This window comes from Doryrhamphus excisus, linkage group LG13 (assembly GCF_037039965.1).
Source record: "Doryrhamphus excisus strain RoL-2023G ecotype Guam linkage group LG13, RoL_Dexc_Guam_v1.1, whole genome shotgun sequence".
Lineage (NCBI taxonomy): Eukaryota > Metazoa > Chordata > Actinopteri > Syngnathiformes > Syngnathidae > Doryrhamphus > Doryrhamphus excisus.
This window is the reverse complement of record NC_136369.1, coordinates 10,468,128-10,483,251: the sequence shown is the minus strand read 5'-3', so window position 1 is coordinate 10,483,251 and position 15,124 is coordinate 10,468,128. Positions and strand designations below refer to the sequence as shown.

Sequence of the window (15,124 nt, the reverse complement as noted above, 5' to 3'; positions counted from 1 at the left end):
AATGATGTCTGTGTACTTTGTCTCACAGTTAAAGACTCATGTGGACCGAACGTCTGAGGTGGTGTGAAACTTAAAGCTGCACCCTGTGGCAAACTAACATTTGTATATGACGCTATCTACAACTCCAGCTTTGAAAGCAGCATGAAAGTAGATGTAAATGTGTGTGATATATCTTCTGAGTTGTATAATCCACTGCCCAATTCCCATTACATGTAGTAATGGCACGTTTAAGAAAGACAGCCCTTTCGCTCTTTACCCTCACTTATATTGATTGAACTGTTCCCAGGCTGCCAAGCTTTCAACTCATCCTGACATCCCCTCTCTTTATCCCTGTATGCATGTGTTTCTTCAGCAGTGTCCATCCACGCGGAACAACGTCAGTCAGATTCCCCGATTCCAAGCAAAAGGCCCTCGTCACGGTCGGAGACCTCTGAGACCCCACTCTCCTCAAAGCGTCCCCGGACTGCTGAAAAGCAAGCTGCAGAGCAGGTGAGCGCTCCAAAAAAATAGAACTGCCAGCCATGTTGTGACTTCATGAATGTTTTATTTTATCACCTTAAAACTTTAACTACAATGAGAAGAACTTTGTATAAATGATGTACTGTATTTACAGCATCTCACCAAGTCCAGGACTTTCTTTTCAACTCTCCTCCAAATTATTTTAGCCTCTGCTGCAGTCACATTGCTAATTGTGTATAAGGTGGAAAATCAATATGGTATTTGACAGATGAGAGCACTTTGAAGTGGGTGCCAAGAGTGAGTGCTTCTCACTATAACACACTTGTCCGTGATCAGAGGAATCTGTCTGCTTGAGGGAAGGCTGGCCTTGTTCTCTCGCCTCCTGATCTACAGTTTCTCTTCTCTCACAAAAGACATTTCACCCTATTAACCCTGTGAATATGCCCCCCCCCCCCCACCCCTCTATCTATTTTCCCTCAGATGTACCAGTGCCCTTACTGCAAGTTCACCAACACAGACCTGAATCGTCTCAGAATGCACGTGATGACACAGCACTCTGTCCAGCCCATGTTACGCTGCCCGCTGTGTCAGGACATGCTCAACAACAAGGTCCACCTGCAGTTCCACCTCACGCACCTGCACAGTGTCGCACCCGACTGTGTCGATAAGCTCATTGCTACGGTAAGTCCAGGACATCATCAGGAAGTGTTCTCCTATAATCAACATTTTACAGTTATGTGGGTTATTTTAAATGGTCACCATCCATTGCCTGGGGAAATGTAATGCTAAGGTCGCTGGATACGATTCATTCAATCCAGTACATGATTATTTTATAGTTAAATCGGTTAATTGATTAGTAGGTATGCTTCACTACTTGGATCCATATATAGGCCTGAAGTTAGATTTATGTCACCTGCGGTGTACTGCTGCATTGTTCCCAACTGTGTAGTGGCCTTGATTCTAATAATGTTCATCATCAAGGGGAGATAAAATTTTATTTGTCCTGTTTTCTTTAAATCACTGAGAAAATCTTTGTTCTGTTCTATCACTCACTTGCCGGACAAACACACAGTAAAACATTGCTCTATCTACCGCCTGGTCGGCTTCGCCCACCCCATCTAGACAGTAAATGGCAAGCACATTAGTATGGTAGATGGCAATATTTATTTCTTTTATAGGGGTTGTAATGTACTGAACCACTACCGAGTAGCATGACAGAATAGCGGTATTAGAAGACACATTAAAGCCAACACCTTTTTTATAATGAATGAATGCTGATGGAAAAGTACTTTATTTTTTCACTCATCTAAGTAGAGGAGCATAATTAATTCTGAGATAGGTGACTTTTATTTCTTGCCAAGCATGCATAATGATATGTTCTTACTCCTACCTTTCATCGTTTCATCATCATATTGTCTTTGTAGCCCACATTCCTCCATCTGTTTCCACCCGAAGCCTCTCTAGTATCTCTTAGGTCCTCCACATTGGTATTTTCTCTTCTTTTAGTGCAAGATTTTCATCAAAGCCTCATATTATCATGTTAGTTCATTATCGTAAAATGAGTGTAAATGTTTAATTAGCCCTCTGGTTATTTACTACACTGTAGTTTTCTTAATCTTAAATATAATTTTCCTAATTAAACGAAACATTGGGCTTGGTTCCTGAAGGGCACAAAAGTTGCAAACAGTTCTTTATCTCCTCCAGCCGCCCCTTTTGCTGCGTGATTCATTTTCAGTCTGTGTAAGATGGCGGCAATGAAAATGAGGCTGCTTCATTAATTCTGGGTCTGGCTGGATGATAGCCATTTTGAACTATGTTTGCCAATTAGACGGGCCAATTCAAAAGTGACCTTGGGATACTTTGCGCTCTCCTTTAATAGGGTAATAAAGTAGTTGTCTAGAATCATTCAGCTTTGTTTTTGTTTGTGGCTTCACTCTGCCAGACGGGAGTGAGAGCACAGAGTGGACAATTATGGTAATTTTAAATGATGGTCAGTAATCATATAGGGCATGGATAAAACAGTTGGAGCGTATCTTCATGTGTAAAACATGCAAAAGAAAGATTAGTGGAACAAATCTGTGTGTTTGGTTCGTTCCAGGTGACTGCAACTGATGTTCTCCCAGCAAGCATGTTCATACCTGTGCCTGGTCCAGAAAGAGAGACCCCGAACCCTTTGCATGCTGTTGCTAACGCTGAAGATACAAAGAAACAAGGTGGTTAGTATTTAGTTATTGTAACTTAACAATAATACGTCATCCTGTTGACGTAGACTGTAGACATTTACATTGAGTTTTAATCATCTTTTGGTTTCTTCACAGATTCACCAGATGCTGATCTTGAGAAGAGTGTTTCACTCCCAACAGAAATAGCTGAAGCTCACAAGTCCCCTCTAGAAGATCAACAAACGGAGAAGGATGATTCCACTGGATTCCTGTGCTGGAAGAAAGGCTGTAATCAAGTGTTCAAGTCATCCAACTCTCTCCAGATGCACTTCAATGAAGTTCACAACAAACGGCCCCAGCTGCCTGTTTCCGATCGCCATGTCTACAAGTATCGTTGTAACCAATGCAGCTTGGCCTTCAAGACGGTGGAGAAGCTACAGCTCCATTCCCAGTACCATGTGATTCGAGCAGCCACCATGTGCTGCCTCTGCCAGCGGAGCTTCAGGACACTACAAGCACTGAAGAAACATTTAGAAACCAGCCACCTGGAGCTGAGTGAAGCTGATATCCAGCAGCTGTATGGTGGCTTATTGATGAATGGAGACATTATGGTCATGAGTGACGTAGCCCTTGCTGATGAGCATGGAGGTCTGGGAGAAGATGACAAAGACGGAGATGAGAGTGACTTAGAGGAAAAGCAAAGCCCAACAGGCAGTGACTCTGGCTCACTACTGGAAGATTCCGGATCTGAACCAAAGCGTGCTTTGCCATTCAGAAAGGGCCCCAACTTTACAATGGAGAAGTTCTTGGATCCATCTCGTCCTTTCAAGTGCACCGTCTGCAAAGAGTCATTCACACAGAAAAACATTCTTCTGGTTCACTACAACTCTGTCTCCCACCTGCACAAGGTGAAGAGAGCGCTTCAGGAATCTACTACTGGTCAACCAGAGCCTACAAGCAGCCCTGACAGCAAGCCATTTAAGTGTAACACTTGTAATGTGGCATATAGCCAGAGTTCTACTTTGGAAATCCACATGCGCTCCGTGCTGCACCAAACAAAAGCAAGGGCAGCCAAACTAGAAGCTGCAGGAGGGATACCAAGCTCTGCAAGTGCTACTGGTGCGAGCGGTGGAAACACTACCATTAGCACTTCAACAAGTCCAAGCCCAGCAAGCAATTCAACAGCAAACTCAACCAACCACAATTCTTCTGGGTCTCAAACAGCTCAGAGTCTTCTTGGAGGAAACCACACATCCCAGAGTCATAGCAATGAGACTAGCAGCTCCGTCAGCAGCCGTTCCTCGCCATCGGAGAACAGTGATGCAAAAAAGGCTAAATATGCAGACATGCTGTCTGCAAGGGGACAACAACAGCTTCAGCAACAACAGCATTTAGCTCAAGCTCAAGCCCAAGCCCAAGCCCAACTTCAACAAGAGCTCCAGCAGCAGGCTGCTCTTCTGCAATCCCAGCTCTTTAACCCAGCACTTCTGCAGCACTTCCCCATGACAACTGATGCACTTCTCCCCTTGCAACAGCAGCAGTTGCTGTTTCCTTTCTATATCCCTGGAGCAGAATTTCAGCTAAACCCGGAGATCAACATCAGTAATTCAGCACTTGGACTAACAGGATCAACCACCTCGCTGCTAGAAGATCTCAAAAACTCAGCCCAGCAGAGCTGCTTACAGCAGCAACTGATGCATCACCATCTTCAGCAGCAGCAGCCTCACTCACAGGTTCAAGGTCAGATGGCATTGCTGCAGCAGAGTGCTTCTCTCCACCAGCAACTTGAAAAAAAGCAGAAGCCGACCTCTCAAACTGACAAAGACAAAGATACTCAAAGAGAAAAGGACATGACTGAAAAAAACGAGGACGGCAACAAAGATTCAATGGACAAATTAAAAGAAAAGAAGGAACTTCAACATATTTCTACCAATATAAACCATGACTCCGGCTTACTTCCACCAAGGATTGCATCAGATGCCCGTGGAAATGCAACCAAAGCCCTGCTAGAAAATTTTGGGTTTGAGTTAGTGATTCAGTATAATGAAAATAAACAAAAAGCTCAGAAAAGGGGAACTGGGCCTACAGGATCAAGTGGACCAGGTGGAATCACAAGAGTGGTGGATCCCGTCGAGGGATTAGAGAAACTGGAATGTGAAGCCTGTGGCAAGCTTTTTTCCAATATACTGATTCTAAAGAGCCACCAGGAGCATATCCACCAGGCTTTCTTTCCATTCCGATCCCTTGAGCGATTCGCCAAGGAATACAGAGAGAATTATGATAAACTATATCCACTGAGACCCTCCACACCAGAGGCTGCTCCAGCTCCTCCACCTCCTCCCCCTCCTCCTCCACCCCAACGAGCTCCCACACCAAATATTCCCGTCTCTGCGGCCTCACTCACACCTCCGACTGTACCTACTCCACAGCCTCCAGTTCCAATGCCTCAAATTCCCATGCCAATGGATTTGCCGATCTTCTCACCACTAATGATGCAGCCCATGTCTCTCCAGTCCTTGCCCACCCAGATGCCCCCTCAGCTACCATCTGTTGAACCTTCTCTGGCCTCCGACTTGGCCCAGCTATACCAACAACAGCTCACTCCAGCCATGCTACAGCAGCAACAGAACAAGAGGCCACGGACACGTATCACAGACGACCAACTTCGGGTTCTGCGACAGTACTTTGATATTAATAATTCACCTAATGAAGAACAGATTAAAGAGATGGCAGATAAATCAGGACTGCAACAAAAAGTCATCAAGCACTGGTTCAGAAACACCCTTTTCAAAGAGAGACAGCGCAACAAAGACTCGCCATACAACTTCAATAATCCACCAACCACCACACTTGAAGAGACTAAAATTGACTCTAAACCTCCTTCTCCTGAACCGCAAAAGCACGATTTTTATGGAAGTAAACGGTCTTCTAGAACTAGGTTTACTGACTACCAGCTGAGAATCTTGCAAGATTTCTTTGATGCCAATGCATATCCTAAAGATGATGAGTTTGAACAGCTTTCCAATCTTCTGAGCCTTCCTACTCGTGTCATTGTCGTTTGGTTCCAAAATGCTCGCCAGAAGGCGAGGAAAAATTATGAAAACCAGAGTGACGGCGGGAAAGATGGCGAGAGACGAGAACTGTCAAACGACCGATATATTCGCACCTCAAATCTGAACTACCAGTGCAAAAAATGCAGCTTGGTATTCCAAAGAATATTTGATCTCATAAAACACCAGAAGAAGCTGTGCTACAAAGATGAGGATGAAGATGGGCAATATGACAGCCACAATGAGGATTCCATGGATCTGTCTAATGAAAGTTATACTCCCTCTGGTTCTTCCTGCCACACCCCAATGCCCTCCTCTTCAAGCCTCTGCCCACTGCCACCCTCCACCTCAGCATTCATGCACCTCTCTTCAGCTGATAAGGATGAGGCTTCACCAGCAACCACCTCAAACCTTCATGAGGAAAAGTCAAAGGAGTTAACAGACATTTCTGCTGATCCCCAAGAAAACAAAACATCTATCAAGCAGGAAAATGTTCTCCAAACCCATTCTGAATCACAACAGCAGAGAAATCCGAGAGAAGAGAAGATGCAGTCTCTTTCAAAGCCGAACAAACATTCATCTCCTTCCTTCACACAACAACAAAGTGGACCATCAGCCTCACAGACAAGCCAGGCTCCCCCTCAAAGCTCCCACATAAGCCACAATCCACATCTGAGCTCTGCTACAAATCAAATGGCCCAGCAGATGATCCCGTACCAGTGTGATCAGTGCAAGATTGGCTTCCCTTCTTTTGAGCACTGGCAGGACCACCAGCAATTACACTTCCTTTCCGTGCAGAATCAGTTTATCCACCCACAATTTCTTGACCGGCCAATGGACATGCCTTTCATGCTATTTGACCCAAGCAATCCTCTCCTGGCAAGTCAGTTACTCTCTGGGGCAATGCCCCAGATCCCCAGCAGTTCTGCCACCTCTCCTTCCACGCCCACCTCCACCATGAACTCCCTCAAGAGGAAGCTCGAGGAAAAAGCTGGCACAAGTCCAGGAGAGAATGACAGCACAAACAGTGAAGAGCCACAGAGAGACAAACGGCTTAGAACCACCATCACACCTGAACAGCTCGAGATTCTCTATCAGAAGTATCTATTGGATTCTAACCCTACACGCAAGATGCTTGACCACATTGCCCATGAGGTGGGGTTGAAGAAAAGAGTAGTGCAAGTCTGGTTTCAAAATACCAGAGCCAGAGAGAGAAAAGGCCAGTTTAGAGCAGTGGGTCCAGCTCAAGCTCATCGAAGATGCCCTTTTTGCAGAGCTCTTTTTAAAGCAAAAACGGCTCTTGAGGCACACATTCGCTCTCGCCACTGGCACGAGGCCAAACGGGCTGGCTATAATTTGGCCCTGACTGGTATGCTACCTGATCAGGAGGGCATGCAAATAAAGTTGGATGCCTTGGAATCAAGCTATTCCCAAATGGCTTCATCAAATATGGATGGACAAAGCTCTTCGATGTCTCCTGTCAACAGAGGAATGGATTTGTCTCCCAGGGCTCTACTGAGTCCTTCATCCATTAAAGTTGAGGGAATGGAGGAATTTGAGAATGCAGCCATGTCTTCTGTGAATCTCAGCTTTGATCAAAACAAGCTGGATAATGACGACTGTTCCTCTGTGAATACAGCCATCACAGATACAACAACAGGTGATGAGGCTAACGCTGATAATGACAGTGCTGATGCAAAACACAGCCAAAGTAGCAGTGATTACCTGTCAAAGCAGGGGTGCACTGCCCCCATCCTTGAAAATGATGACCAGATGTCCTCCGGGCTCGTCAGCCCTGCAACAAGCTATTATGCTAAGGACTATGAAAATGAACATATTATTGACCACAGCGAGACATCCAGTCTGGCTGATCCTTGCTCGCCAAGTCCTGGAGCCTCAGGTACCAGGAGCATTGACAGTGGAGATCGTCCTGGCCAAAAGCGCTTCCGAACCCAGATGACCAACCTCCAGCTTAAAGTATTGAAGTCCTGTTTTAATGACTACAGGACCCCCACCATGCTGGAATGTGAGGTACTTGGCAATGATATTGGACTTCCAAAGAGAGTGGTTCAGGTGTGGTTTCAAAATGCCCGTGCCAAGGAGAAAAAGGCGAAACTTAACATGGCCAAGCACTTTGGAATCAACCAAACATCCTATGAGGGGCCAAAGACTGAATGCACTTTGTGTGGTGTCAAGTACAGTGCCCGCCTCTCTGTCCGAGATCACATATTCTCCCAGCAGCACATCTCCAAGGTAAAGGATACCATTGGCAGCCAGATCGATAAGGAAAAAGAATACTTTGACCCAGCTACTGTCCGTCAACTTATGGCTCAGCAAGAAATGGACCGAATTAAGAAGGCCAATGAGGTTTTAGGATTGGCGCAGCAGCAGGCCATGCAGCAGCAGGGGATGTTTGATAACCCAGCAATGCAGGCGCTGAATCTCCAGTCAGCCTATTCCAATCTGCAAGGCATTCCACCAGTCCTCTTGCCCGGGGTTGGAAGCCCCTCTCTTTCCAGCTTTAACTCCTCTAATTCAGGTATGTTGTCATTATTGCCTTGATACATAGGAACGACTATTTTATATCAGTAAACATACAAGCATATTAATTATTATTTCACTTACACTTTACACTTTACATGGCTGTCATCCTTGGACATGTTTCATACATGCATGCATAAATAACACTCATGCGCCCCCTACTTCCTGACCAAATTCTCTATGCACAACACTTTTTGAACAGGAAGCGCCTTTGACTTGACACACACTTGGGTGGGCAATGTATACTACAGCTCAGTGTATAAATAAGAATGATTTAGTAAATTTGCAGGCTATTGCTACAACATGTCATAACTATCTCCCTAACTATTGTGCTTTTTCTACTTTACACAATTTCAGCTTTAACTCCTCCAAAACCTTCAAACCTGCTAAACATGCCTGGTGCCGGTGTTCCATCGCCAAGCCTCCCCACATCCGGATTGCCCAACAAGCCGCCCTCATCATCATCCCTGTCCACATCGAGCCCAGCACAGACCAACACTTCTGTTTCCACCTCAAACCCCACCTCCACATCCAACTCCGCTTCTTCAACCAGCCAGTCCATCTCCCGTCCCGAACACCCCAAAGAGCATGAAGGTGAGAGGTTAAGAGACAAAGACAAGCCCAAGGATAAGGCAGAGAAGCCCTCAACTCCATCATCAACTGGAGGCACCCCTGCCCCTTCTACTTCTGCTGCCAGCGCCAAGAAAGAAAAAACAGATCCTGCTGTTCCGGCCACCTCTATGCCAACTCCTGGTATGGAGTATGTGGTAGACCCTGCCCAGCTTCAGGCCCTGCAGGCTGCATTGGCTTCGGACCCTACTGCTCTTCTCACCAACCAGTTCTTGCCCTATTTCATGCCTGGCTTTTCCCCGTACTACACCCCTCAGATCCCAGGTGCTCTCCAAGGGGGTTACCTGCAACCGATGTATGGTATGGAGAGTCTTTTTCCCTACAACCCTGCCTTGTCACAAGCACTGATGGGCCTTTCTCCAGGCTCTCTGCTGCAGCATTACCAGCAATATCAGCAGAGCTTGCAAGAAGCACTACAGCAGCAGCAGCGGCAGCTTCAGCAGATCCAGCAACCCAAGGCAAGCCAAAATCAAGCCCCCTCTAAATCCTTGGGGGATCGGAAAGAATCTGCCAAAGATCCAGCGAAAACAGAGGAGCAAAAGGGCAACCCTCATACTGCATCCCCAACTACCCCTTCCACATCCTCCCCGTCGAGTAAAGTACACACTGCGCAGAATGACCTGGACGGCAAAGCTGTGGACCCCCATCTGGACCAATTCATCGTCCCCAAGGTGCAGTATAAACTGGCATGCCGGAAGTGTCAAGCAGTTTTCACCAAGGAAGAAGCGGCTATTACCCACCTTAAGTCTAACTGTTTTTTTGGTCAGTCTGTGGCAAACCTGCAAGAGATGTTGCTGCGTGTACCCAGCGGCGTAGGTGCAGGGGCTGGAAGTCTCTACGACTGCCTGGCTTGTGACACTACGTTGGATGGGGAAAAAGCACTCAGTCAACACCTGGAATCAGCTTTGCACAAACACAGAACAATCAAGCGATCAGCCAGAAATGCCAAAGAGCTCGCTACTAGTTTATTACCTCACTCTTCAGCCTGCTTCCCCAATCCTAACACCACATCTACCTCGCAGTCTGCCACTCATCCCATCAGCAGCCCCACTCCGCCGCCAACAACATCAGCCACCATGCCATCCTCTGCCGTGTCCGCCACCCTTTGCTCGTCCTCCTCCACCTCTTCCTCCAGCACCCAGCTCAACGCCACGGCTTCCGGCAAACCCTGGCCCCAGGCCCCTTTCTCCAGAGCTTTAGTCGGGAAGCCCAATGCCAGTCCCTCCTCTGCTTCCTCCTTGTTTCCAGTGTCCTCACCCTCAACGGTTACCTCAAGTTCATTGAGCACCTCAGGAGTTCAGACCTCGATACCAACAGACGTCTTTACTGACGAGTCTGACTCTGACAGCAGTCAGAAGTCAGCAGACAGGCTGGGCAGGACGGCGGACAAGCCGCAACAACCTGGCTTTGTCAAAGACAGTAGTTCTTGTAGTAGTAATCTTACTAGCGTAGGAACAGACTCCATCAGATTGTAAAAGATCTTTCGGTGATGGACAATGTTTAAAAAAACACAAAAAGGAAAAAAAAACACACAAATGGGAAAAAAAACATAAAAAACAGCAATGTTAAATACGTTAAAGGTATACAAACCAATTTCAGAAAAAGATGTAAAGACTTACTGCAATTCCAAAGCTTGTAACCAAAAATTTTAATGTTAGTGGATTGTTTTCCCATATCAACATGCTGGTTTTCATTTTGTTTCCCTTTGCTCAACTGAAACACATACATATTGATATACGAGAGGAGAAAAGATCGCTGCAGAGGAATGCTGACAAATGGCCCGAGAAAGAAAGAAAGAAAAGAAAGTCAGAGTGAAGAAAATGTCCTTTTGTTTCATAATAATTTATATTGACTAGCGCACTCACAAAAAGCCAGTATGTGCTGTATGGGAGAATAGTCTGGTCCACGTTCTTGCTATTTAAGCATTCAGATACCAATGGCTTGCAAAAGTAAAATAATAATGTATTGTCTATTTTATTCTCAGGTCAAGAGATCACAAATGTTTTCTTCTGTTACACAAATCCATGTTTTACACTTTTTTTTGTTTCTTCATATCTTCATTTACTTATTTTAATTAGAGTGAAAATTGATTTGGCGTTCTTCTGGGCATTAAATCGGCAGTTAATTGGCTGAGTCGAACTCTTGCAAAAAGATTAAATGGAGGAGAATTGTTGTCCATTCATACCAAGACAAAGAGAACATTGCAGACATACGAATGGGCCAAAATGAGTTTTGATGAATAAGAAGAAAAAGAACCCAGCACCCTGTGTATTTATGATAGTTCAGAATATTTTTGGTGTTACTTAAATTGTTGCATTGGAAATGAATTCAAGAAGTATGGTAGGTTTGTGTACATTTAGCTTTTGTATTGTCCAACTTAAAGACACTTCATTTGATGTCGTCTTGGTCATTCCGATAGATTAGATGATGATTGGCAGATCATTGATCAACGCTGTCTTATTCTCAAGCTTGTCGGGATACATTCAACCGAATTCCCTTCCCGATAAAGCAGGAACCTCTTAATGGGTTATTTAAAATGTATGGGTCAGTTGGTACTGCATCAGCTGAAAGAAAAGAAAATGCTATAGGTGAAATGTTGAAAATGTTATTTTATTTAAGTTCATGTTACCTTTGTGCACTTATTACTGTCTGACTCCTATTTCCCACTCTACTTGTTCTTCTCTTCGCACTTATTTTCGTCAGCTGCCCTGTCCTTTGTAGATATGTACACGATAATGCAGGTCTACAGTTTTTATTTTCTTCCTATTTGTTGTCATACATAAAAATGAAAAAAGAATACTAATAATAATTCTCACGCTTTAAGACAAAAAGAAAATCCAAAGACTGAACACTTTCACCATTGGTGCATAAAGATGAGTAAAGAGGCTTCTTTATACTTGATAATTTGTTGCTGTTTTTAAAGGAAAGAAAACAAAGTTTTAAAAGATAAAGGAGTACGTATCAAAGTTGCCGTTTTTGCTTCCTTGCGAGCAAACGGGTGGCTTTTTTACGTAAATACCAAAAACCAAAAAGGGCCCCCTGTCCTTGCATTGTGGAGTAGCACCGTTACAGAGCCATTGCAGTTTGTAAGATACAGTTATGCATCTTTCTTTGACGTTTGTCACATTCAATTGTCCATTTTTTGAAGATCATGTTTGAGGTCTTGTCAAGGACATACGTTTTGCTGCTAATGTAGACTTTTGAAAGAAGACAAAAAAAAAAAAAACGTACCTAGATGCATGCTTATTTTGCTTTTGGCTAAGCTTTAATGAAAAACAAACAATAAACCAATTTCTTGCCTCTGCAACACCTTTTTTTTTGTTTCTTGTTGCAAAAACGGAACTTTGAAGACTGTGAATATGTATGTTCCAAAGGACATTTTGCTGATTTTCTTTTTGAACAGACCAATGTTTCCAAGCCAATGATCTATGACGTTTGTAAAGAACAGTGCATTCCTAATACCACAGTGGAGTTTTCTTTCTTCACGAGCAAAGACTGATCTTTTTGTCATTTGAATTCCTTAAACTGTCAAAATCGATTTTCACTCCATTTTTCATGCGGCTGTCAACTGTTTGTGTACATTTTTACTGAACAGAGTGATCTCCAAAGGTCCATTTGTGCAAGCATGGAACACTCCATCCATTTGAGGTTGTTGCTCACTTGTTAAGCAAGTCATGGTAGTTACCAAAAAAGTGTATATAATACATCTGGTACTGATGTGTCTCCTCGCTTTTAGTCATATGTTTGCCAGTCAACATACAGCTACTTTCAGAGGAGAATGATAGCTTTTTAACTGCGGTGCGGTTGCCCCCAGCAACGACTTGTTCCAGGTGTAAGCAGGGTGCCACACTTACGCATAGATTACAGGTCTGGAAGGGCATCTTCATTCCAAAGCATTATTTCTGGTCGGTTGGAGGTGTTTTTGGAGATGTCCTTCAATGTTCAAATGGTTAGGAGGCTTTCATGTCCCAAAGAAGTCACCCACTTCATCTTATTGCAATGGAAATGGATGTGCATCGGTACAGTACCCCCACCCTCTCACTGATGACAAAATGTATATTTTTTCAACCAAAACCAAGACTTATTTAAATTTGTGAAAAAAAAAATCCTTTTTTGACCAATATTGTATAGCCAATTTATATATAGTATATACAAATAATCCCCCAATAATCTTTAATGCGTTTTGGTGTTGATACCATAGCATGCTGTTCAAATCATCACATTGAGCCTGCAAGCTTGCCACTTCTCTGATGTTCAATCCCCTTAAAGTCTGTGTACTTTTTTTTGTTTTTTAATTTATGCATTTTAAAGTATCATATGATGTATCAACATGTATTTTCATTTTCCTATCGATTTTCTTTCTTTTACTGTATATTACTTTAATCATAAATTAACACTAGCTTTAATTTTAAGATTTTAAGAAAAGGAAACAAAATATGTCCTGGCCACTTTATGGAGATTTTTTTTTTTTTTTTTAGAGATATAATTATTTGTCTTCTTCCCAAAGTGTAATCATTTTGGCTTTGTATGAATGTGTTTGTGTGTGTGTTTTTATTTTGTCTTACACACCAAAACTGATTGAACCACAAATCTGAGTAAATTACAAAATCAAACGATTGGAAGTGAACATGATTGCGAAGCACTGAGCAATTTTTACTTTGAATGTGGCCAAAGCTTTATGCAGTTAAAAAAAAGAAAAGAAAATGTGCCCCAACATTAAGTGTATATTTTATTGAAATACTGCTGTGGATTTCCACACTGCTACTTTGGGATACTTGATGGACATTGAAAAGTGACAAGGATTTGCTGTAGAGGTCATCTTTGCCCACTGTGAAAAGGAGCGTGTATCTGTATACAGATAAAGATATATTTAAAACAAGACATCAACTTTTTTTTTCTTTATTTCTGAGATGAAGAAGGACTGAAAAGAAAAAAAAAAGAGCGTTGGTGCTCTTTCTGAGGAGAACACGAAAGGCTGTGGGTACACCACAACCGGGCACGGGAGCCGAGGGCAGGGTCTGAAACAGCTTTAAATACCACCTCCTTATTTGATTAGCGACAACTCCCAATGGACTCTGGAACCAACGGACATGAGTGACAGAGAGGACTGAATCTTGAGTGGCTCCAGCTGCCTCTTCCCTCCTTTCTTTTCCCCCCGATCTGCCTCTGCTTCCGCTCCTCTGAAGGACGTTTCCCAAATTTCAGGACAGGACGGACAGAGACACTTGCCTCTTTCTCCTCCTTCATGTTGCTACCTGTCGCCTTTTCCCCTCCGCTTGTCTTTTGGGTAACAAGTAAGGCTCTCATGTCGCGCGGCAGCTCACCCTTCTCTCTGTTGCTATGAAATGAAGAGCAGAGGATGGGGTCGGGTTCTCGAAACTGTCATTTTTTCCTAGAAAAAGAGGCAGTTTGTACACTTAAAGAAAAGCGTATTAACCAAAATCAACAACCAAACTAACAACCAAACAACCATTTGCTCCAACTTCAAAGATGAACTGTTACTTGGAGCGATCTGTTCCTTTTGTGACTTCTGGTGCCACAATGTTTTTGTTTGTTTTTAAAAACCTTTTGGACTTCTTTTGTTTCCTTAAAATGACTCCTCGTTCGAGCCTCATAAGCATGGCTCTGTGGCTCCAGGCAGCCCAGCTGGGGGTAGAAAAAACAGCCTTGCAATGTACAAAAAAGAGCAAGTTAAACCAAAAATGTTGTTCTTGATGTCTTTTCTATACTGTAGTCTTGTTAGCTTTTTTGTTACTGTAATTATATGATGAAGATTTCCAGACTGTACCAAATGACATGGAAACTAACATACAGTACAAACACAACACACATGGAACTTCAGACTTTTAAAGAAACTTTTTGTCACAAAACCTTGTTGTCCTAGTTAAGTTGATTGTAGATGGTAATTGAATATACTCCTTTGAAATATTTCATCAAGTATGTTTCTTGCTCATTGTGATACATTAAAATAAGTATGAGCATACACTCCTGTGCGTTTTTACTCGTTTTTCTTTGCTCTTTGTGCATCTGTCTGTCTTTCTATTTCTAGGTGTCTTTCAATATGAAGTCGTCACTCGTCACTTTGTGGCTCAAATTTTGCAGCTTCACTTTATCACGGTTTTTAAAAAATATATGAATTGATAAATTATGCTGTATTTGTGGTCAAATGCGACCTATTATTAGTAAAAAAAAATGCACATAGAAGCCGATTTGGCTTGTTTCTTGCCTACATTAAGCATTTTCAAGTATGAAAATAGGTAAAGAGTGAAAATATAAATATGA

The 15,124-nt window shown here is 43.3% G+C and overlaps 1 protein-coding gene across 9 annotated transcripts in view; it reads left to right on the top strand.

Annotated features, from left to right (window-relative positions):
- zfhx3b (zinc finger homeobox 3b) overlaps nucleotides 1-14,827 on the top strand; it is a 331,153-nt gene extending 316,326 nt beyond the window's left edge. For 8 of the 9 annotated variants that reach the window (XM_078795720.1, XM_078795721.1, XM_058089529.2 and 5 more), the window contains 5 exons: nucleotides 353-489; nucleotides 940-1,140; nucleotides 2,558-2,675; nucleotides 2,778-8,210; nucleotides 8,570-14,827. In XM_078795720.1, the coding sequence (XP_078651846.1) occupies nucleotides 353-489; nucleotides 940-1,140; nucleotides 2,558-2,675; nucleotides 2,778-8,210; nucleotides 8,570-10,317 (7,637 nt within the window). In that variant the 3' untranslated portion in view covers nucleotides 10,318-14,827. The remainder of the gene's footprint in view (nucleotides 1-352; nucleotides 490-939; nucleotides 1,141-2,557; nucleotides 2,676-2,777; nucleotides 8,211-8,569) is intronic. The other variant, XM_078795719.1, reaches the window with a different exon arrangement.
- The last annotated feature ends 297 nt before the right edge of the window (nucleotides 14,828-15,124 follow it).